This window comes from Brachycentrus maculatus, unplaced genomic scaffold (genome assembly GCF_059751285.1).
Source record: "Brachycentrus maculatus isolate JH-2025_06_01 unplaced genomic scaffold, ASM5975128v1 h1tg000180l, whole genome shotgun sequence".
In the NCBI taxonomy this organism is placed as follows: domain Eukaryota; kingdom Metazoa; phylum Arthropoda; class Insecta; order Trichoptera; family Brachycentridae; genus Brachycentrus; species Brachycentrus maculatus.
This window is the reverse complement of record NW_028280931.1, coordinates 2,261,011-2,286,532: the sequence shown is the minus strand read 5'-3', so window position 1 is coordinate 2,286,532 and position 25,522 is coordinate 2,261,011. Positions and strand designations below refer to the sequence as shown.

The 25,522-nt window shown below is 35.2% G+C and overlaps 1 protein-coding gene across 1 annotated transcript; it reads right to left on the bottom strand.

Moving 5' to 3' along the window:
• Positions 1–1,721: 1,721 nt before the first annotated feature.
• LOC148308002 (ATP-dependent RNA helicase DDX42) lies at positions 1,722–18,775 on the bottom strand. The gene is made up of 12 exons (XM_088262436.1): positions 18,300–18,775; positions 14,028–14,282; positions 13,164–13,404; positions 12,000–12,156; positions 11,272–11,411; positions 10,419–10,647; positions 9,703–9,877; positions 8,866–8,962; positions 6,553–6,703; positions 5,707–5,900; positions 3,992–4,249; positions 1,722–3,015 (listed from the first exon to the last, which is right to left on the bottom strand). Exons 1-12 carry the CDS (start codon positions 18,518–18,520, stop codon positions 2,848–2,850), a joined length of 2,286 nt encoding a protein of 761 aa, XP_088118562.1. The 5' UTR covers positions 18,521–18,775; the 3' UTR covers positions 1,722–2,847.
• Positions 18,776–25,522: the final 6,747 nt, after the last annotated feature.

Genomic DNA, 25,522 nt, shown 5'->3' with positions numbered 1-25,522 from the left:
AAAATACACATTTTTATGAACTTTCTTCATATTTATTTTCTCGTACTATAAAACAACATATACACATATTCCTCACTCCTTTCAACAACTTCATATATCAAAAAACTTGATTTTTCAGGAGATTGTTTTTGAAAATATAATGAAATGTATAAAAAATAAATATCAAGCCACTTTTTGAACTTTTTACAGTGCAACAGATCTTTTTAGGTAAAACATGAATGTTTTTTCTCCATTTGAAAAATATTTAGTTATGTTTGAAAAAAAAATTAAACAATACCTTTTCTTCAAAATGCAAAAACAACACTTTCTGCCCTGTAGCGGGTAAATAGTGAGTTAAAAATATGCCGCTTTTGCTGGGATATTGTACATTTTCTGGGCATTCCAAAAACATGCACAACTATAAATTAAAATTTTTTGATATATGACGTTGTTGAAAGGAGTGAGCGATATATATTTTGAGCAAAAATAAATAAATTAATGAGCTGACAAGACGTAACACTAAATATACTTATATTTATTAATATTGAATCATATACAATACCTGAATTTGGAAAAAAGTTTCAAATCTTTGAGTAATATTATGATAGAATTTCAGAAACAAATGTGCTTGAGTTTATGTCAAAATTATATGGATTGATTATCTGCTTAATGAAATATAAATCTGACATGTTACATTTATGTACACACACAACCAAAAGGAATCTTCACATTTTTTAATGAGGAACGAGTATTCCCAAATGTTCCTTAGCACTTAAACGGGTATACTAGTTTTTATAAATAATAATAATAAAAAAATTGAAACCGTAAATTTGAGTTACACCTGTTTGTAAGTTGGTTTTTCAATTCTTTTTCGTACATAGTTTTTATTGATTTTCACAGACACTAGTACAATTTAAATCTTATAAAGCGTTTTCTCCGAGTTTGACAAAATATAGTATCATAATTTAGATTCTCCTTTTGACTTAGCTTAGTACAAACATCATTATTCCAACTACCAATATATATTTAAGATAAAAAGGTATGTATATCCTTTGTCCTACATTTGTAGTGTAAAAAAAGAAATTTATCAACAAATTTGTAATCAACTCCGTACAAATCTTACTAGCATTTGTTTTTTAATTATTTATCGACTAATGAAAAGTCAGCAGGCAATGTGTGATGCTTAAAAATATCGAAACAATACAAAATTGATAATATCAGATATCTACACAACGATGAAAATTGTTTTACATATAATAAAATACTAACACGTGACTCATGTATAAAAATTGGCAGAGATCTGTTGCAGAAATACACGATTCAAGTACATACACATTTGAGAAGTCTATTTGCAAATACGACTCCAATGGCTACATGGTGCTCTCATTACGAGATCAGATAAAACGTTTTGGCGTGAATCTGACATCCTAGGGGCAGGGCGGAGGCGGGCTCTGGATATTTGAAGTGAATCGCAAATATAATTTTTAAATCACAACCCAAGACAATGATATACAAATTTTAAGTAATTAAAAAATATGCATTTATATTCATATTAATATAAAAGAGCAAAACATACTTTTTGGAAGAATAATTCAAAATTTTAATTAATCAAACAAATTGTGAAAAATTATAACTCCGTTATTGATAATAATAATGGATGATGTCTTGAGTGCCATATTTGGGAATTATTACGTCAAAAGCGCGATATTATGGACATTTATGGTCAAATTAATAAAGAAGTAATAGGCGTTAAATGTATTTAATTTTAATTCTAACATAAACATTAAATAAAACTTTCAAACATTCATTTTTGTCTTATTGTTGATTATTTCGCCTTCAGTGTGAAGATGATTTATAAGCCTCCGTGTGATTTATAATCGGGATAATACTGTATTAGTGCCTTATGCACCACTGGGTGCGGGAAAGGGACAGCGAAGAAGTTGAGTTTGCTAATAAACAACTCACTTCAGTTATTTATTTTTTTACAGAAATAAATAAGTAAAATGACTAACCACAAAGTAAATGCTTTAAATATTAATAATATTGAGAATATAACTCACTTTAGTCTCAACACACTTCGGACAGGAAAGGTATTTCTAGCTGTTTGGTCGATTGATGCTTGAGGACGGGAAGGGTATTTTTACCTTCTGCACCAGCCTCATTTCAAAGGCAGAAAAGAAGGAATTATCCAATGTTTTTATACAAATATTTCATACCCCTTTGTTGATTTTGGATATTTAAAGCACTAATTTTGTGGATCATTGTAATATATTATTCAGAGAAATAAAATAACTTTGTTTTTTGATCCACTCACTTTTATTATTATAAAACTAGTTTTGGCAACTCCTTAGAGTAATGATCAGCGCGCTCGTCTACCGTTCTGGAGGTCCCGGGTTCGATTCCCAGAGGGGGGTCTAATAAATATAAGTGATTTTTCTACTCTAATATTTATTCAATATTACCCTGGACTGGTTGGTACCTGAAGCGGAGGGCTGATCACCTTTCCTTCGTGTGTTAACGATTAAGATAACGCTGCGTTTATATGATGCAGTGCCCTGTGCACCATTGGGGTGCGGATAAGGGTTCGTACGAAGTTTTGGCAACAACCTACATACATACATACATACAGAGGGGAAAAGGTTGTTGCCAAAACTATAATAATAAAAGTGAGTGAATCAAAAAACAAATTTATTTTATTTATCCAAATACTATCTTAACTTTATATCCATAATTATTAAATCCCGTGCCCAGGGGTCTGCAGGCGTAAAAAATACCCGTCCAAAATGTGTCGATAGAAGAATACCGCGTCCAGTGCATTTTGTTTCCGTAGTTCTCTGAAATGTCAACTGTTGACGAGTTGGTTGTCGGTTACTCCCATCTGCTCTTCTTGCCGCTCTTCCGCACCCTCTCGGGGGGCGGCGGGGGGAGCGGAACCGCGAAGAAGGCCTCGTCGCCCGCGCCGGACGGGCCGGACTCCGATTCGTTTGGACTCTCCATGTGGGTCTTCTCCCACGAGTGATCGCTCGCCGCCGTGAACTGTTGAGAATAAAGAACACGCGATGAAGCATGATAGTGAACTGGTCGAATGAGTCAAAACATTTAGTTACTGCTCGGCTGTCCAAACTTAAAATACAGTAAGGGACATTTTTTTGTAGTATGTGTTGTGAACAAGTATTTGCATACACTCAAAATGTTGTAAATAAATTATCTGGTCAAATTATAAGCTTAAATAATAAAAATGAAAATGATATTTTTTGGCGTTTCTCATGTGTGTGATTATCCAGGATTCGGACCTCACATACTAATAAAGAGTTTCTGCTAATTAAAAAGCTTCTTTACATCTCATCAATAGATGTCTCTAGTGAAGTTCTGGTGATTAAAGAACAATGTTTCAAAGTGGTTGTCAATAATGGGTAGAATTGGCGAATGTAACATGTGTGTAAAGTGATCACTTAAACCAGTCTATGACGGGCGAATGTTACATGTGTGTAAAGTGATCACTTGAACCAGCCTATGACAGTCTGGGCATTTACGGACAGCCTCGTAAATGCCCAGACTTCCATATTCTTCTTCATCTTTGATGAGATGTCTAAAAATAATACTAATACTAGTACTACACACTGTTATCTTGTCAGCCTCTGTGGTGTAATGGTAAGCGTGTTCAGCTACCGTACCGGAGTTCCCGGATTCAATTCCCAGGGGGGTGAAAAAAATATCAGTGATTTTACACTCTAATATTTATTTAATATTACCCTAGACTTTTCCCAGAAGCGCAGGAGTGATCACCTTGCTAAGATAAGATTGTTAACAATTAAGATAACACTGCGTCAATATGATGCAGCGCCCTATGCACCATTGGGTGCGGATAAGGGTTAGGAAGAAAGAAGAATGTTTGCAAGGACAGAGTGGTGTGGCGTTATATTCTCTCTGCCTACCCCTGCGGAGAAGCGGCGTAATGGCTAGTTAGTTAGTTGGTTTGATTTAACATTTAATACATAAATTTCTCAATTACCTGACCGTACTGCATCTTGAAGGCGGCCTTCATGGCGGCCAGCCTGTCGGTGGCCGGTCCGCCCCTCTTGGCGTCGGCTTGCGCCAGCACGGCCATGTCCAGGTCTTCCTCCGGGGCGGGCGCCTTGAGCCCCGGCCTCTCCTTGAACCCAAGGCCGGCGCCGCTGATGTTGAGATTCTTCCCCTTCCCGGACTTGAACCTCGACTTCCGGAACCACCCGTTCTGCATCGCCATATCCAGCAGACCCTGCGGCACTTCCTAAAGAAAAAAATACACTTTGTAATTTTATTAAAATTAAACACTTGACTATACCACTTTCATGAGTTTTATTTAAAAATACATATATGACTAGTTTCGAAAATCACTGATGTTTTCATCTTCTGGTACAAATTAAAACTGAAATTTAATTTTATGTGTTTTCAATTTTTAATTCAATGTGTTCTAGTTCTATTTAATTCAATTTTTAATTTGACTAGTTTCGAAAACAACAGATGTTTTCATCTTCTGGTACAAATTAAAACACATTGAATTAAAAATTGAAAATACATAGAATTAAATTTCAGTTTTAATCTTTACCAGAAGATGAAAACATCTGTCGTTTTCGAAACTAGTGGTATATATAAATAAAACTCATTAAAGTGTTTAATTTTAATAAAATAATCATGTCATTCCACAAAGTTAATGCCGAATCAATAAATAATACTTTGTAATGTTGTCAACAAGGCCTTTGAACCGAAACCTCTTTATCTTTTATTCGGACCCCAATGGTGTATAGAACAGTGCATCATATAGACACAGTGTTATCTTGATCGTTAACACGTGAAGGAAAGATGATCAGCCCTCCACTTCAGGCACCAGTCCAGGGTTATGTTGAATAAATATGAAGAGTGAAAAATCTTATATTTATTTGACCCCCCTTGGGAATCACATGATTACACTACGAGTTTTGTCATTACCAACATCATCAGACTAGTTTGAGGCTAGACAAAATTCTATATTAAATAAACAACAAGACAGGGCTCAAAACCATGATTTTGTATAAATTTTTCTGACAAAATGTATTTATTTTTGTATTAAAGTAATAGAGTAGAGGTTGGCGCATTTGGCTGCCGTGCTGGAGGTCCTGGGTTCGATTCCCAGGGTGGTCAAAATAAATATAAGTGATATTCACTTTCAAATTTATTTGATATAACCCTGAACTGGTACTTGAAGCGTAGGACTGATCACCTTGCCTTCATGCAATAAACAATCAAAATAACTGTGTGTCTATACGATGCAGTGCCCTATGCACCACTAGGTGCGGATAAGGGTTAGAAGAAGAATTATAAAAATAATTACATATAAGTTACGTTACTAATATGTATCAAGGGTTTACAGTGTGATTTTATATAGTTTTACTTTAGAATATATAGACAGACGCTATGGCGTAGTTAGGTAGATGCTCGACTGTGAAACTGGCGTCGCGGGTTCAATTCCCACCAAGTGCAAAATAAATTCAAGAAAGATTTATATTCAATTGGTCTGCGTGTTTGAAATGTATATTTCACATTTGCCTTCCCTATCCTTACTATTCTACCTGCAGACAAGCCTCTAAAAATAAAGATTATGCAGGAAGAAAGAAATGGATTTTTGTATTTAAATTTAAATAATATATGAGAGTCTAGAATCATTTAAGGTCTGGAAATATTTTGGGACGGAGTTATGTCATGGATTACCTGACTAGCTCCCTCGAGATTGCGCACGAGGTGGCCCGCGAAGTCCTTGTCCTTGTCGGCCAGCAGCAGCGTGATGGCGTCGCCCCGCACGCCGGCGCGCCCCGTGCGCCCCACTCGATGCGTGTGCGTGTCAATGTCGCGCGCCACGTCATAGTTGATCACCGTGCGTATGTGCGGGAAGTCCAAACCTCGGGCTGAGCAACAAGTTGACCATTTTAATTGTGAGACATTTAAATTTTTTATTTAGAATAAAAGAAATATTACAATTTAATTCATTAATACATTGTTAGTGGGAATAGCTTGAAACTGTCTTTAACTTACTGTTAGTAGGGAGTGGGAGACGCTTATAAGCGTTCTATTTGCTTACTTTGGGAAGAGTGCGAGACGTCAAAAACATTGTACAGATCGGAGTTGGGTGTACAAAAACACTGTACAGATCGGAGTTGGGTGTACGAAAAAACATTGTACAGATCAGAGTTGGGTGTACAAAAAGCATTGTACAGATCGGAGTTGGGTGTACAAAAAACATTGTACAGGTTGAATATGGATGTTCAATAATGGGCAGAATGGTGAATGTTACGTAAGTGTATAAAGCATTCACTCAAGTCAGCCAAACGTCAGGTCGTAAGCCCCGGGATGCTCAGACTTCCATCTTCATTCATATAAACGATGGATGTTTCATCTTCAAAGTCGAGACGCCTACAATTATTTGTTTACCAAATGCACAACTGGAAGTTTCTGTTGAAGACAATGTGCGTCAATATGTGTGACGCCAGAAAATGACGCTAGTGAATGCCGGAAAAAATTGGGTGGAAAGTATCACTCTGCGGGTTGAATAAGTCTCACCTGCTACGTCTGTCGCTACTAAAATGTTAGATTCTTGCTTCTTGAAAGCCGTGATGACTTTGTTTCTCTCCGATTGGTCCATATCACCGTGAAGCAAGAGCGCATTATATTCCTGGACTGTCAGATTACCAGCCACTACTTCCGCATCAACCTGTAGGAAGAAAAAAAATTCAAATTTGTAAATTGAGAAAAAAATTTAGGCTGTAGCCAGGTCGAAATTGTCATGCTCCAATGCCATGGAGAAATTCGATATACCCAGAAAATCAATATCTCAACGTAGATGGAGGAGAATATGGAAGTTTGGTTATTTTTATTTCAGTGATCACTTTATACACGTGTACATAACAGGATTGAAACTACAATACTCAAATTTCAGAAGTTGTATATATATATTGTTTAACACATACCTTCCCAAAGTTGGGCTCCGACCCATCTAACAAAAATTTCCAATCATGGGACTAACCTCTTAGCTGTTTTAGAGAAAATAGCTGAATGAAACATGAAATTCATCATTTTGAATTTTTTTAAATTCATATATACAGTGGCGAGGGCTCACTCAATATTCACCGCGACCCACTGTTGTGTCGCAACCTATAGTTTGGGAAACCATGCTTTAACACATGGGTCGACAACCTTTTGTTGTAAAAGGGCCAAATATTTTTCATGGGGATCAGTGCGGGCCGCACTTGCAGTAGGTATACATACAATATTTATGTACAAATATTTTAGTTTTAAAAATAAAACGCTAAGTGTATATTTTAACGACATTTATTGTATTTAATAAAATCAATGAGATTCCCTTCGCTCCCTTTCTCGCTTCCTTTCACTCGATTGTGTATAATATCGTCCATCATGTGCGTTGCGGCGAGAATCTCGCGGGCCGCACCAAGATGGCATGCGGTCCACGGGCCGCAGGTTGCCGACCCATGCTTTAACACATTGTTAGCAGGAACGCTTAACCTTTCCGGGAGTACAAATTTGATGTCCGACTTTCTGTGGGGAGTGGGTTCTTTTTACATGAATTTTTTTTATTTATTAAATCGATGTATTATGAAGATAGAAATTATGTTCAAATAATTTTGAAAAAAAAACACCTATTCGAAATATTTTTCAATTATGAAAAAATTACACACAAATATCCACAGATGTCATTGCTATACAAGTTACATCATGAAAGACAGACAACTGACAGACGGACTTCGACGTTCATTTACGTCCATACTCCTTTAAGGAAAATTCACACTGTCATTCATTTACGTCCATACTCCCGGACCGGTTAAAAGCGTCTTTTAAATATTGTTGGTAGAGAACGGCTTTTCTTGTGGTAGAGCGCGAGAGACGCCAAAAAACGTTGTACAGATAGAAATTGGGTTTGCGGTTACTTGTGATTAGTATACTGAGGGTCAAACAGCAGACTGATTATCATTAGGGTCGGGTTGATGAAAAAACCACCCGACAACAATGTGTTAAGCTGTCAGTTGTAAAATCATTTTTTATTACATTATTGGGTATATATGATACAATTGTGTTTAGGCTATTATTTATTAGCAATATTTTGAGAAAATATATTTAACATATCTTGCAAGAGTCTACGAGACAGAATAAGGAACAACAAGATAGGGGAAATATGCGAGATCAAAGATGTCACTAGGTGGGGAAGGCAACGAAGGAGATAATGGTATGCGCATGTGAGGAGAATGGAACCATCCAGACTTCCCCACATTACACTGTACGGCCAACCCTAAGGTAGATGACTCCGTGAAGATCACCAAAGAGATGGATCGACAATTGGGAATCCACATCGCAGGAGGCTGATCCCTCTTAAAAACAGGCCACATAGCCTACAATTGTTTTTACAAATTTCATTTCAGATATATCAATATGAAATCCTAAGTCTGGCGTCGGATCCAATCGTTCCTTTTTTTGTCTCTTAATGTTATTCCAAGCATAATTCGCTCCATACTCCTCTGTGCAACTTGCAACTTATGGGAGGATTGCTTGGTCAGAGTCATTGTTTCCGCGCCATAGGTTAGGACGGGTAGAACGCATTGAACACTCTTGTCTTGAGTGAGTTGGGAATGGGGCTTCGGAATGTGGAATTAAGCTTTCCAATAAGAGATGACAATAAGAGAGTAAATACTAATCATACCATTTTTTGATATCTCATCAAAGATGAAGAAGAATATGGAAGTCTGGGCATTTGATGAGATATCAAAAAATAAAATGAAAATAACTCCTGTAATTGGAGATAATCCAGATTTTGTGAACAAGTATTTGGACACACTCAAAATGTTGTAAAAAAACTAATCATACCTTTTTTGTGACGAATATCAAGACACTTCCAGCCGACGTATACTCTACTAATGTTTTCAGTAACCAGTTCCATTTCTGCGGTTGCGTTTTAAATATTCTGAAAGAGTTTTAAACAAATTAACAGGCTTGCTAATGTATTTTTTTTACAATAGAATAGAGAAGGTATAAGCAGGCCAAAAAAATATGGCCTTTGCATATTTTCCCGTACCTGGTACGGGCACCACAACACATAACACACTGCATTGGCTTACTCCCTGGTAATTTTTTCAAGCCAAAAAAATTTACATTGCAAGGGATGCAAGGTAAATTTTTGCAATTGAAAAAATAAAAATAAATATTTCTTTATAAAAATGTTGTTTATTTGTCAATCTTCTATGTTAGCCATCTGTTCTTCACTAGGACAACCTCCACAATCTTCTATGTTGGATATAGGCCTCTATCGTATCCTTCTATTTTTTCGGTCTGTTGCTGTTTGCAGCCAGTTTCTACCCCCCACAGCGGCTATGTCGTCAGACCATCGGTTTTGAGGTCTTCCAATGCCTCTTTTATTTTCCCAAGATCTCCATCTTAAAACTTTAAGGGTCCATTTTGTGGGGTCCTGTCTTTAATTATTTGGACAAATTGACTTATTTGGATATTGACAATTTGTCAATATGAAACAATATGAAATAATGAAAAATAAAAATTGCGTGCGCTGTGACACAACTTCTATGGTCAACTGCTAAAAACACACTGACGCCAGAGTAAAAAATTCGACACTCCGCAATTTCGAAGTTGGATTTCAAGTCGAAAATTCAACTTTCACTATAACGGTTTATGGAGGACAGAAAGTGTTACCTGATAGATTGGGTGACGTCTGCGCTGGCCTCTCCGACGTCTCCCTGCTGCACCCGCACGGGGTCCCGCAGGGCGTCTCGCGTGAGGCGCTCCACGCGGCGCGGGAACGTGGCCGAGAACAGCAACGTCTGCCGGTCGGGCCTCACGTGACCGCATATCGACCGCACCTGGCTCTCTGGAAAAATGCAGGGATACTAATTAATTTTAAAAAAGTTTGTTTTTAAAAACTTGTTTTTAACTAGCCAACTAACACCTATCGCTCCGTTTTTTCGCAAGTAGGTAGAAATAATAGAACGCCGCATCACTCTGTCTTTGCAAACAATCTTCGCCTCTACCACATTCATGCATCTCCTCATATATTATTCCTCGTGGTTATTCCGACTTCTGACTTGACTACTTTCAAGTGTTTGAAATACTTGATTATGCCAAATTTTCTCAATCTCGTTTCGATTTTACTGTATTATTTTATAAGCTGAGTGGACTCTGTTGCCCAATGTCGGTATTATTTTGTATGTTTCGAACATATCTTAATATTTGAAATGAAAATCCTGCTAAAATCTGAAATTATCATATTGTCTTGTAAATTACAGACGCTCAGTCCACCCATGTGCCAAAAAAATCAAAGTGTACGCAACCTCGACATCTGTATAAATAATGAAAAAAAAAAAAATTTTTTTTCTTCAGCAGTTGTCAGGTTGGTATTAGTCAGCACTAACCAAAACCCATGTTGAACATCCTGTCAGCCTCGTCGATGACCAGGTAGGTGACCCTCTGCAGGTTGGTGGCCTTGATCTTGATCATGTCGATCATCCTTCCCGGAGTGGCGACCACGATCTCCGCCCCGGCTTCCAGCGCCTTGGACTGCTCCCACTTGGACCCTCCGCCGTAGCAACACACAACTTGGATGTTGTAAACCTTGCCGAATCTCTTTGCTTCCATGTAGATCTGGAAAAATCAACGCATTGACTCTTTCTATGCAGTTCCCATGTATCATGTGCAGTGTGATTTTCTCCTCCATTTGCAGTGCTGAAATGATGTTTGAATATTTATTTTTCATCACCCAGACCTATAATAAGATATTTATAATTAATTATTAATTGAGGATCAATCCCAAATATTATCGGATGCGGAGAATGGTTACGACAAGTGTAATTTTCAGTTGAAAAATCACTGTTGAAAAGTCACTGCATAAACTAAAGCATCTAAATAAGTCAAAATTTTTATTTTAAAATGAGTGTTAATTTTTTTTCAATATGGTTTTTTTGTCACTTTTTTACATTGAATTTTATACTATAGAGATACAAAACAAAAATTATATCCATTCTTATCTGTCATCATTCTTTTGATGCAATCTAATATTCCCTGCTTTAAATTACATTTATGTATGTAATAAAGTTTACCATTCCCAATGTGATAATATATATTGAGTGAAACTTAAAAACCATTAAATTGCTTAAAATACAAAGATAATTTATGATGTTTTTTCAGTTTTGTTTTCATTGTTTTTTTAAATTTATTATTTATGAATAAAATCCGCTTTGATAATCTAAGAGGTGGAGTAATAAATACCTGTTGAGCCAATTCCCTGGTGGGGGCTAAAATAAGTCCAATGGGTCCATCTCCTTCAACTAGCTCCTTTTGATCCATTATATGGACCAGCAGAGGCAGAAGGTAGGCCGCAGTCTTACCGGAACCAGTTCTGGCAATCCCTGCAATATGGGTAAACACAACGGCAATATTAGCCAATGTTTAACAACCAGAATTCACTGTCAATAATTTTAATTTGGATATTTAATTTTTTGGCTATACGAATGCGGAAATAATGTACAGAGTATTGTTTATCAGACAATTTACAAAGCACTATTTTTGTGAGAAATCACCTCAAGGGCGCTTTACAATTCACAGTAATTTTAACACACTGTTTGCGGGAAACGCTTTAAGCGTCTTTTAGGTCTCTACCTAAAAGCTACCTAAGCGTCTCCTGCTAGAGAGCGGGAGACACTTATAAGCGTTCTATTTGCTTTCTTTTGGCAGATTGCGAGATATCAAAAAACACTGTACAGATCAGAATGGGATTTGCGATTATTTGTGATTAGGTTACTTGTGATAAGTATACAGCCTTAATTAGTAAACTAATCGGGTCGGAGTTGTTGAAAAAACTGACAACAAAGTGTTAATGTAAACACAACTAGTTTTGAAAACTTTGTAGTTCCAAGTTTGAACACGGGTGATAAGAACATCTGTAGTTCTCGAAGTTATTTGTGTTTGCATTAATAAACTCCAAAATAATTACTCACCCACTAAATCTCTTCCGGAAAGGGCTACAGGGATCCCCGCAGACTGGATGGGGGTGGGTTGGGAATATTCCGCTCTTCGGATGCTCTTCATCAATGCCTCGTCGAAACCAAAGTGCATGAAACTGGCCACAGGCTGAGGGGGTTGGGCGCCACTTAACTATAACAAAAAAACCAGTTTAAACAATTTTTTTCCAACAATGGAATATTTTAACTTAATTTCAAATATCTTCTTCCTGGCTCAATCCTAACTTATCATCTTTGTTGGCTGTTGAGGTCAGCTCTCCTCGTCTTATGGTTGTAGGTCCTATCATATACAGCGTCACATAGGCCATGCCTTCAAATCGTGTTATCTTACTGTAGCATCCATGAATTTTTTGGTCTTCTTCTAGATGTATTAAGTATATTTCAACTATGGAATATTTAAAAGAAAGGATATGTAATTTAAAGAAAAAAATGTACCAGTTAGAAAATAAGATAAAAAAGTTCATCTAAACTAAAAATCAAAATCAGTCGTCTGTATAAACAAAACTAAATATTTGTTTATTCAAAATCGTAAATCTCTTAAGGATATTCACCGATTACTTTGAAAATTTTACACAACATGTCTTTTTATAGACAGATGTATTTACCAGTGACAAATAATAAAAAAAACTATTTTTTTTATAAACTTATTTTTTTACTACAGTGGCAAATTTTCCTCGATCTTCCTCTACTTCTTTTTCCAACTACATTTGCCTAGTAAATTTGTTTACCGTTCTTTCCTTACTCATTCGTTCCACATGTCTAAACCATCTCAACACAACTCAATTAATTTTAGTAATTGATTCGGCAGTCACTTTTTGGTAAAAATCTAACCATTTTTAATTAATGTATTACTTAGTAAATACCACTATTTCTTTAAATCTACTGTGACACGTGTTTCGATGCATTTCGCATCATTTTCAAACACCGTATCAAGTTTACTTTAAGTTATCAAGCGTATCAAGTTTACCTATATGGTATTACCTATACGGAAAATGATGCGGAATGCATCGAAACACATGTCACAGTAGATTTTAAGAAATAGTGGTATTTACTAAGTGAAATATTAATTAAAATCAACTTAATTTTAAGTTTAAGTTTTTTTAGTTTTATTTAATGTTTTATGAAATAGTAAAGTCACACCTTGATTCCTAAAGCTTTCTTTAAGTCCTCGACTTGCAGTTTGGAGAGCGCTTGAATGTCTGCATGTGGAGTGTAGAAATTTCTTTCAAATGGCACATAGTTTATCTCAGTATGGTCAATAGGAGGGAGCGGATCGATAAACTTCTTCTTGGCCGGAGCTATGGGGTTTCCATCTTCATCGTATTCTATTTCTGCGTCTGATCCGTCATCGTTAGCAGACAAGGGGTTCTCTTCCATATACCTAAAATAATATCAATGATAATAAAATTTGCAAACTAATATAATAGTCTAAGGCAATTGTGATAATATAACCTGACAAATTTGATCATCCGACCACCTAGAAAAACGTTGGATTATCGCAGGTTAAACCATTGCAACACAAAGCCGGGAATCGCCGACCAAGGTCAATTTGTCACTGACCCACAAAGCCGGCGATTCACCGGTTTGTCTTTAAAGTGATTTTTTTTACATTAAAATTTAATGACAATAACTTTCACAACTCTGAACCGAACACACTCTTCCAAAACTACCCGGGGATGAGCCATAATGATCTAGCTTACTGCTGGCTTACATAAATAGAAAATTGATTAATAAATGAACAGAAAATATAGTTATAAAGAAAATATTAAAAATCAACAAGTAAAAGAATATTTTTATTGTTTGTGAAATTGGCTTTTTTGACTGAAATTCTGAAAATAGCTGTGGTATTCAACGTGTTAAATTGTTCAGGTCACTATGTATTCTGATAAAGCTGTAGAATTGCCGGAAGCCAAGGAGATGGCGCATGACAGAGTGACTTGGAGACGTCTCGTGTTGGCCATATGTTCCAACATGGATAAAAAAGAAGAAGTGTATCAAGTTTACCTATAATAGCTCTCTTCGTTATCCTCTTCGTCTATGTCCCCCCGGGTGCCTCGGCCGCCGGGGGCCTTGCCCTTGCCCCGGGGCGGCGCGTCCCCGCGCCCGCTGTGCTCCTTGAGGCCCGCCATGAAGGCGTCCAGGGGGTCCTCCTCGTCGGAGCTCTCCTGCTGGGGCGCAGGCGCCACGTACGAGGGGCTGCCCGGAGCCGGGATGTACTCCAGGGCGGGCCGCGCCGGCTCCTCCTCTTCTTCAAAGTACCTGGAGCGATCCAATCAAATTATCACTGAAGAAAAATGTTTCTACTTAATAAATAGTGTATTTAATAAATAGTGACAGGCGCCGTGGTATAGTTGGGCAGATGCTTGACTGCAAAACTGGTTTCGCGGGTTCGATTCCCACCAATTGCAAACTAAATACCATGCTACTTATAAAAATTTGAGTACCGTAAAACAAGGCTTCTTAAACTTTGATTACGTTTCTTGAGTAATATTATTGTTTCCTTTTTACATATTTCAATCTTCGACCATTAATAAATCAGTATTATCTTAATATTTATCTTTTGTGCCCATTGCAAAATGAAAATCAATCAAAATAGAAAATCAAAAAACTTCAGAACATCAAACTTGAACTTTCATGTGTTACTTGAGCCCAGTAATTTTTTTTTATTTAGATCTGTATTTGGTCTACAATAATGAACGTATCGACATGATTCATTGTTTCCCTGACAGGTGACAGTACCGTAAAACAAGGCTACTTAAACTTTGACTACGTTTCTAGAGTAATATTATTGTTTTCTTTTTACATATTTCAATCTTTTACCATTAATAAATCTGTATTATCTTTTGTGCCCATTGCAAAATGGAAATCAATCATAATAGAAAATCAAAAAACTTCAGAACTTCAAACTTGAACTTTCATGTGTTACTTGAGCACAGTAATTTTTTTAAATTTAGATCTGTATTTGGTATACAATAATGAACGTATCGACATGATTCATTGTTTCCCTGACAGGTGACACTTATTTTTTTGTACTGGGCTCAAGTAACACATCGAAGTTCAAGTAGCCCCGTTCTACGGTACCTAATAGAAATACGCACGACAACTCATTGTTTCATTATTGTAAAACCAAAACAAATTACTCCTTGCATCTACCCATGCAAAGAATTTTATTTTTATTAAAAGGTACTATGGTCACATAGAGGTATTTAACACTAGTTTCACCCATTTCAAACAACAGTGTTTGATGTCCCTAAATTTGAGCGACATGGGAGTGTAATGTTCTTGCGATGGCTTTGAGTGTTTTTTTTTCCTACACTTTGTATTAATATTGTTATGATTTGTTTATTATTTTTGCCCTTCTGTCTATATATTTTATATTAAGTCATGAACTTACGTTCCATTATATTGCTGTACATTCATAATTATCTCTTTATATTCTATATGGAAACATGGAATTGGCAAAAGAAGGATGAAAGTAGACTGAATGCAGTCGAAATGCGATCTCTCAGAAAAACGTGCGTCAAAACGATGTATGATAAATGTGCGAATAGTGAAATAAGGAAGGAATGCAAAGCTGAGATAAGCATTATCGATAAAATTAAGAAAGTGTGTTGAGATGGTTTGGACATGTAGAACGAATGAGTGAGGAAATAACGGTAAAACAAATTTATGAGGCGAATGTAAGTGAAAAAAGGAGTAGAGGAAGACCGAGAAAAGCATGGCACGATCAGGTATGCCAAATACTTGAAATTGGTCAGGTTAGGAGTCGTAACAATCGGCGGGTATTTATGAGGAGATGCATGAACGTGGAAGAGGCGAAGAATGTTTTCAAAGACAGAGTGGTGTGGCGTTCTATTCTCTCTGCCTACCCCTGCGGAAAGCGGCGTGATGGTTAGTTAGTTAGTTAGTTAGTTATATTCTATATGTAAAGGCCTTACAGGTGTATGCACCAATAAATAAATAAATCCAAGAAAGATTTACTTTCAATTGGTCTGGGTGTTTGTGGAGTATTTTTCTAATTCACCTTCCCTATCCTTACTATTCTACCTGCAGACATGCCTCTAAAAAGTAGAGGCTTTGCGGATATTTTCTTAATAAAAAAATAAAAATTATGGGCACTTGTAATAGTAGTAATTGTTATGGGGTTATGGCTAATGCTTATTAGTTCTATTATTATTTAACTAACTAACTAACTAACCATCACGCCGCTTCCCCGCAGGGGTAGGCAGAGAGAATAGAGCGCCACACCACTCTGTCTTTGCAAACATTCTTTGCCTCTTCTACATTCATGCATCTCCTCATACATATCCGACGATTATTACGACTCCTGACCCGGCCGCTTTCAAGTATTTGACATACCTGATTGTGCCAAGTTTTCCTCGGTCGTCCTCTGCTTCTTTTTCCAACTACATTCGCTCCATAAATTTGTTTAACCGTTCTTTCTTCACTCATACGCTCCACGTGTCCAAACCATCTCAACACACCTTTCTTAATTTTATCGATAATGCTTATCTCAGCCTTACATTCTTTCCTTATTTCATCATTTGAACATCTATCAAACATCGTTTTGCCACACATTCGTCTGAGGGATCGCATTTCGACTGCATTCAGTCTGCTTTCATCCTTCTTTTGCCAACTCCATGCTTCGCTTCCATACATAAGGGTTGGAACCAGAACTCCATTATGTACTGCCAGTTTAGCTTCCGCTGATAGATTTTTATTTGCTAAAACTGATTTTAGTGCACCATTCACTCTGTTCCCAGCATTCACTCTCCTTTCTATGTCTTTATCAATCTTTCCATCCCTAGAAAACATGCTACCCAAATATATTATTATTTATAATAGTTATAATTCTGTTATTCATTAAAAAATAAAACATTAAAAAAAAACAATTATTGCACCGCTTTAGCAGGGATAGGCAGAGATAATAGAATACTACTCTAACCTGTCGATGTGTTATTTATTGATTCGGCATTAACTTTGTGAAACATGTTGATCATTTTAAAAATTAGACACTTGTATAATACCACATATCGCTCACTCCTTTCAAGAACGTCATAAATCAAAAATCGTCAATTTTCAATTGTGCATGTTTTCGGAATGCCCAAAAAATGTACTATATTCCAGCAAAAGAGGCATATTTTTAACTTAACATTTTCTCGCTACAGGGCAGAAAGTGTTGTTTTTTCATTTTGAAGAAAAGGTAATGTTTAATTATTTTTTTAAATATACTTAATATTTTTCAAATGGAGAAAAAACCTTCAGGTTTTACCTAAAAAGATCTGTTGCACAGTAAATAGTTCAGTAAGTGGCTTGATATTTATTTTTAATACATTGTATTATATTTTCAAACTTTAAAAACGATCTCCTGAAAAATAAAGTTTTTTGATTTATGACGTTCTTGAAAGGAGTGAGCGATATAGAGTTTTATTTCATCGCACAGGACTAGTTGTTTTCATCGACAGATAATTAAAAAAAAAAAACTCACAGTTTTTGTAATCACCTATCCATGAAAACAACACTAGTTTTCGAAACTATTCATGTGTAATGAAATAAAACTCAATAGTGGTAAAACACAATAAGTGTTTAATTTTTAAAATAATTAATCTGTCTGCACACAATCTTCGCCTCTTCCACATTTGTACATACACGCCGATTATTCCGACTCCTGACCTGACCACTATCAAGTATTTGAGATACTTGATCATGCTAAGTTTTCCTGATCATGCATTTAAAAACAAAATGAAAAATATACGGTATTCTTTAGTCTGACACTTCACATGTTCAAAAACACTTTAAAAAAAACAGGTATATGCAAAAAAAAAACTAGAAATACAGTTGAAAAAAATGTCTGAAACACTACTATCTTTCTGTTTTGAATATTGAAAGCATTAACTTTGTGGATCATATTGATTTATTATTTTGAGAAGTAAAAGTATATTATTTCTCAAAATAATATACTATTATATTTCAATTAATATCCAACTTTTTCTCACTGCACTGGATGATTGTGTTTTGAGAGAAAATTAGATATGCAGGATGTCAGTAATATGGTGTAGACTCCAAAACAGAGTAACATGGATTTTTTTTAAAATTGAGTTGAATTTCATTAAACAAACACCCGTATTCATAAATTAATGAGTTTCTCTGCGATGGACATCTTATTAGATATTGCCACACTTGACTAAAATAGGCCATTGTACACAAACGAATAAAATACATGCAAAAAAATCAAATGAAAATTTGCACAAAATATTAATAATAAAGGTAACATACTCATCCTCGGTCTTAGTCCTTTTCCTGCTGACTCCTCCCCAGTTAGCACTCATAGCATTTTGCGTTATGGATGACATTGTGGAGTATCCTTGCTTGGAGAGTCCAGTCGATGGTGGTGGAACGGCGTTCATGGAATGCGCGCTGGGCTGCCTCTTGGGCAGTTGGAACCCCATAAACTTCTTGTACCCCGAGTTTCCATCACCCCCGCGATTATAACTCATGTTTACGATATATGAATGAAATCACTGCGAAAAATAACAATCAACACCGCATAACCTCAATTAATTATCAAGTCCATGTTTGCACTGATCGGAACAAAAACCATGGCACAACCCCAAACAAATGTTCTTTATAGAACTTAAAATATATTTTTCTATTATTTATGTAATAGGGTACAACGATAAGATGAAATAACTAGTCGACAATAAAGGCAATTCTATCTAGCAGCCGCCATTGCTCGGTCGGTAAAAAAAATTGTTCATGGATTATGGCGGGTCGAAATGTCAAAAGTAGTTCTATATTTTATCGCTAGGGTGCTATGATACAGTACAACACTACCCTATAAGCGCCAAATTTTAATTTATGCTCTAATAGTCAAGAAATATGTACGAGTACATTTCGCTCACTCCTTTCAACAACGTCATATTTCAAAAATCGTAAATTCTCAGTTGTGCATGTTTTCGGAATGCCCAGAAAATGTACTATATCCTAGATGTACTATATCGTAGATGTACCTAAATGACTTCTTCACAATCCCCAAATACCACGAGAAAACGTATTACCAGTCTTAAAAAAAACATACTTACTGCAAAAATACTTAAGGAAAGGTGTACAATATATTATGTAATATAAATAAGTAAGATTTTTTTTATTTAATTTATTGTTTGGTATTTTTTAGAGTAGGTTTTGCAAATTACTTTTGGTATATAAAATATGTCCGCCTCCGTGGTGTAATGGTCAGCGTGTTTAGCTACCGTGCTGGATACCAAATACTTGTAGTATAGTCCAAATACTTGTTCACAAATCTGGATTATCTCCAATTACGGAAGTTAATTGGAGATAATCCAGATTTATGAACAATTATTTGGACACACTCAAAATGTTTTAAATAAATTAACTGGTCAAATTATAAGCTAACATAATAAAAATTTATATGATATTTTCTGGCGTTTCTCACGTATGATTATAATCCAGGATTCGGACCTCACATACTAATATAAGAGTTTCTGCTCAGTAAAAAGCTTATTTTCATCTCACCAATAGATGTCTCTGGTGAAGTTCAAGTGATTCATGAACAAGGTTTCTAAATTGGTTCATATATATAGAACTTCCAAGAATTTGAGTAGTGTGGTTGTCAATAATGGGTAGAATTGGTGAATGTTACACGTGTGTAAAGTGATCACTTAAACCAGCCTATGACGGACGTCAGCCCCGTAAATGCCCAGACTTCCATATTCTTCTTCATCTTTGATGGGATGTCAAAAAATAATATTTATTTTATATTACCCTGGACTGGTTCCTGAAGCGCAAGAGTGACACCTCGCCTTCATGAAAGTAATAATCAAGATAACACTGTGTCAATTCGACGCAGTGCCCTATGCACCATTGGGTGGGGATAAGGGTTATAAGTATAATTATAATATAAAATATACATATTTTTTGCAGGAAAATTAATCACATTTTTCTATGCATTTATAAAAAAACTTGTCGAGATTTTTTGGTCCAAAGAATGAAGCGTTTTTGTTTAGTTTTTTTTTTGTTTTTTTTTTTAAATTTAAGACTGAATTCAAATGCAATTTGGCGCATGAATTAATTTTAAATAAATTAACTGGTCAAATTATAAGCTAACATAATAAAAATTTATATGATATTTTCTGGCGTTTCTCACGTATGATTATAATCCAGGATTCGGACCTCACATACTAATATAAGAGTTTCTGCTCAGTAAAAAGCTTATTTTCATCTCACCAATAGATGTCTCTGGTGAAGTTCAAGTGATTCATGAACAAGGTTTCTAAATTGGTTCATATATATAGAACTTCCAAGAATTTGAGTAGTGTGGTTGTCAATAATGGGTAGAATTGGTGAATGTTACACGTGTGTAAAGTGATCACTTAAACCAGCCTATGACGGACGTCAGCCCCGTAAATGCCCAGACTTCCATATTCTTCTTCATCTTTGATGGGATGTCAAAAAATAATATTTATTTTATATTACCCTGGACTGGTTCCTGAAGCGCAAGAGTGACACCTCGCCTTCATGAAAGTAATGATCAAGATAACACTGTGTCAATTCGACGCAGTGCCCTATGCACCATTGGGTGGGGATAAGGGTTATAAGTATAATTATAATATAAAATATACATATTTTTTGCAGGAAAATTAATCACATTTTTCTATGCATTTATAAAAAAACTTGTCGAGATTTTTTGGTCCAAAGAATGAAGCGTTTTTGTTTAGTTTTTTTTTTGTTTTTTTTTTTTAAATTTAAGACTGAATTCAAATGCAATTTGGCGCATGAAAAACGTTGTATTTTTAACGTGAAACAACTTTGATTCAATTCACCAGTAAATTTCAACGATGAATTCACATTTTTTCTGTAAAAATACACAGCGAGATGCGCACCTCGCTCCTTTCTTTTTTAACATAATATACGACGTCATAAAATTATTTTTGGGGAGTATTGGTTTAACACGTAAATATAAAATATCACAGATAAACCTCAAGAACATTATACAAATCCCATCATTAATCTACCGTCTTGGTTGAAATGAACCGGTTTAAATGTGTCTTATCACGCGAAGTGATTGTATCCTTTAAGTTTTATTGCAGCCATTAGAACATGAACCTTTTTTGTACGCGCCACCCTATTCTATTTAAAAATCTGTGAACAAAAGGATATTGGAATAAAAAAGTACCTACCCACTAAATTGTTAAGCGCGATATTAAATTTGAAACATAATACCGGAAATTACGTCATCAATAATAATATTTGAATGGAAAATATAAGGCACAATAGAAAAATATAATATTGCAGGTATATTATTATTATTTTTTTTTCGCGCTAATAATTCAATTTTCGAATTTTTTTTTATAACCTGGTAACTTTCTATTATTATACTTCGATAATTAAAAAAGGACTCTATCTAGAGTATACACAAATCCGTCTAATAATAATTAATTTGGGAGACATTGTTAATAAACGTTGAATATCATACCATATGTGAATCGAAACTAAATAACTACGATATATGAACAAATTTAAGACGCACTTAACATATATTAAATAAAAAAAACCGGTGTTAAATGAGGATAAAATGTTGAAATTTATATTTCAAGCTTTTATAAATATGTGCAATAGCTCTGAAATAAAATCTCAAGTGCAAAAATGAATATTTTTTTAAACAAAAATAACGCCTTTGTAGCTTATATTGAAAATGCTGCCATTAAAATAAATAGAACTTAGTGAAATTGTCGACAATCATGGGTAAAATGGTAAATGTTACACAGAATATAAAGTGATCACTTAATTCAGTCAATGACAGGTGGTAAGCCTTTGAAAAACTCAGACTCCCATATACCTATATCAGTTAACTTATTTATTTATGCAGAGATATCTTCAAATTGATAAGTATAAAACCTTCATATAAAGTATAAAAACTTCTGGGTAACTTTTACAAAACCGGTTTTATTCCCTAATAACTGGTGCGGTAAATTTTTGATGAAATCAGAGTGAACGCCGTTGAAATGTGCTCCCTCAGACGAATGTGTGGAAAAAATCATTGTAAGACAGAATCAAAAACGGATATATTAGAAAGGATGTAAGATGGGGAATAACTAGGAATAATTGAAAAGATAAAGAAGAGTTCTTAAAGGTGGTATGGACATATGGACCGAATGGATAACAAAAATTACCAAAAAAATATATTTGGCGAATGTGAGCGGAAGAATAGAACGAGGATGACCAAAAAAATATGGGACGATCAGATTAATTAGAACATTAAATCCGGTGGTGTCAAAAATCTGCGTAATCGGAGGGCATGTATGACTAGATGTATGGATGTGAAGGAAGCGAGGAGTGTATATCAGAACAGAAGAGTGTGGCGTCCTATCCTCTTTGCCTACCTACCCCTACGGGGACACAGCGTGATGGCAGTAGTAAGTGAACTATTTTTTCCTGTTTTAAGTGGAAAATTGTAGCAATAATTCAAGCCCTTGGATAAGTTCCGTTATAAATGTAAGCGTTTTAAGTAAGCACTAAGCAAAATATGGGTCCTATTTTCATAGGTGGCACATAAGTATAAGGGAAGGGTTTCTAAAGGGGCTGATTAATAAGACCTTATACATCCTCGTCTCTTTTGAGTTGTGTCCAACACTCGGTAGCTCCTTGCAAAACTATCAACCAGGTAGCGAGTGTAATACCAGATAAGCACACGGTGTAGCCACCCTTACATAGCAAAGAAGTAGCGGAATTTGTGGAATTTCCTTTGAGCATATAAAGCTTGGCGAATAATGTGAAAGTTAGTATGGTATTCGCAACGACCTTTAACAACAATATGACCTAATTAATATGCGCTTCTACAAAGCTGTAACACGAAAATTGTAGGCATTCATTAACATACATTTGTATATGTATATTATGTATGCAGATGAGTATGTATGTAAATGTATATCATATATCGCTCACTCCTTTCAACAACGTCACATATCAAAAAAACTTGATTTTTCAGGACATCGTTTTTAAAGTTTAAAATTACAACGAAATGTATTAAAAATAAATATCAAACCACTTATTAAACTTTTTACTGCGCAACAGATCTTTTTAGGTAAAACTTGAATGTTTTTTCTCCATTAAAAAAATATTTAGTATATTTAAAAAAATAATTAAACCATACCTTTTCTTCGAATTGCAAAAACAACCCTTTTTGCCATATAGCGGGTAAATATTAAGTTAAAAATATGCCGCTTTTCTGGGATATAGTACATTTTCTGGGCATTCTGAAAACACGCACAACTGAAAATTATCTATTTATGATTTACGACGTTGTTGAAAGGAGTGAGGCGATAAATTAATGAAACCTCTGGCCGAAGGAAGGAATTCGGTTATTATGATCACTTTATTATTAGTTTGTTTTTCAGAATTACAGGTTTATAACATCTAAGATGAAATAAAATAAAAAACATTAACAAAATATAAGCACTCACTTTGTCAGGAGGAAGCAAATCACTTTGTCTTCCTCCTGGCTCCATCCCAACTCATCTTCTTTTAGGATTGTAGACTGTTAGGATCAGCTTTCCTCGTCCCCAGGTTGTATGTCCTTCTATCATATATAACGTCACCTAGGTCATGCCTTCAAATCATGTTATCTTTCTGTAGCATCCATGATTTTTTTCGGTCTTCCTCTAGATGTCTTTCGAGAAAGGTCCATGACGATCGTCTGGCTTTACAATATGATAATAAATACTAATCTCTCTGTAATCTCATATTTATATGTGTAACAAATTATATATACAAGTATTATAAAACGTGCACTCGACACGGGAAACTCCAGAAAGGACACATTATTAAACATTTTAAATTGTGTGTATGAAAAACTAATAAGTCCATACTTAAATATATGTGGAATAAACGACAAATCTTCCATTTCAAAGGCTTGTCTGCTAGTAAAGTAGTAAGGATAAGGATGGTGGATATGCAAAATACATCAGAAACACCACGACCACGAATTAATTTCGCAATTAAAGGAATTGGACCCGCGTCGCTAGTTTCACAGTCGAGCGCCTACCTCACTACGATACGGCACCTTACCCATTCACGCGTCACTAAATAAAGTCGCTTTTCGCAGGTAGGTGTATTATTATTGTCTATAAATAAATTTCACAATCACGATGTATGAGGGAAAATGCTATTAGGCCGTAATTATTTGCCGAGTTACCATAGACAATTTTCATGTTTGAGCGCTTGATTGGTGTAATAAATGCGCGGGAAATTGCGTGATAATGACGGTTCATTTGGGAAATAAGTTTATTTTATTTGTACGCCGTGGTTTCCTTGATAGCACACTACAGGAGATTATCCTTGGTTGTTGAGAAATAACTTTGTAAAACTTGGTGAGAAACGCCACTAGCTGAATGTTTTCACCCGTGTTTTATTAATTACCAGCGTATTTTTAGTCATCACTTAGTCCATCCTCATAGTGTAGATTCTAGGTGTGTCATATGTTCGATTCCCAGGGGATTTTATGTAATTGCTATATATATATATATATATATATATATATATATATATATATATATATATATATATATATATATATATATATATATATATATATATATATACATATATATATATATATATATTAACTAACTTACCAGTACGCCGATTCCCACACCAATCTGTCTTTGCAAACAATCTTCGCGTCTTCTACATTAATGCATCTCCTCATACATAACCGCCGATTGAAATATTCGGTTTTGCTCTGGTTCTACATTAATGCATCTCCTCATACATAACCGCCGATTGAAATATTCGGTTTTGCTCTGGTTCTATTACTATCACATTTGCCTTGTAGATTTCTTTTATTATCCTTTCTTCACTCATTCTATTCACATGCCCAAACCATGTCAACACACCTTTCTTAATTTTATCAATAATGCTTATCTCACCCATGCATTCTTTCCTTATTATTTCACTATTAGAACATCTATCATACATTTCGTCTACTTTCATCCTTATTTTGCCGTTTGAAATCGGTAGACATAAAAATCTCGGTGAGTTGTTTTATACTAATATTTCTAATATATTTAACGAAAAGTAGAAAAGAGTTATTGGAAGGCTGGGAGCTAAAAAAAAAAACAAATAAATCTCCAATATCCATTAATTAAAATAATCAAGACATGTGACCTCTCCAGTGGTCTCTGGTGGAATGAATTCTGTGTTTGCGAATATCCCCTTAATGTTTATATGGAAAATTAGATACCGTTTTAAAGGACAATACTTTTTCCTGGATGTTCTGTTCTATAAATAGTTATCAATACGGTATTCCTGCTTAGACAATCTACTTCTAAATTCTTCTTTCCTGGAGAATATTTTATTTTATCTTTCGTAGAAGTTTTTTCTACTTTATTTTTATTTTCATTTTTCAAGCACTGTTTCTGTGTTATTTGTATGTCTTTATTTTTATTCTGATCTTTTAAATTATCTTCTAATTTAACCAAATT

Excerpts from the sequence above, each read along its gene's own strand:
- LOC148308002 (XM_088262436.1), bottom strand. The coding sequence starts at position 18,520 with ATGAGTTATAATCGCGGGGGTGATGGAAACTCGGGGTACAAGAAGTTT. Across the intron at positions 9,878-10,418 it reads GATGTTCAACATGGGTTTTG|AGAGCCAGGTGCGGTCGATA; the intron begins GTTAGTGCTGAC and ends GCATTTTTCCAG. Across the intron at positions 6,704-8,865 it reads TGATATTCGTCACAAAAAAG|GTTGATGCGGAAGTAGTGGC; the intron begins GTATGATTAGTT and ends TTCTTCCTACAG.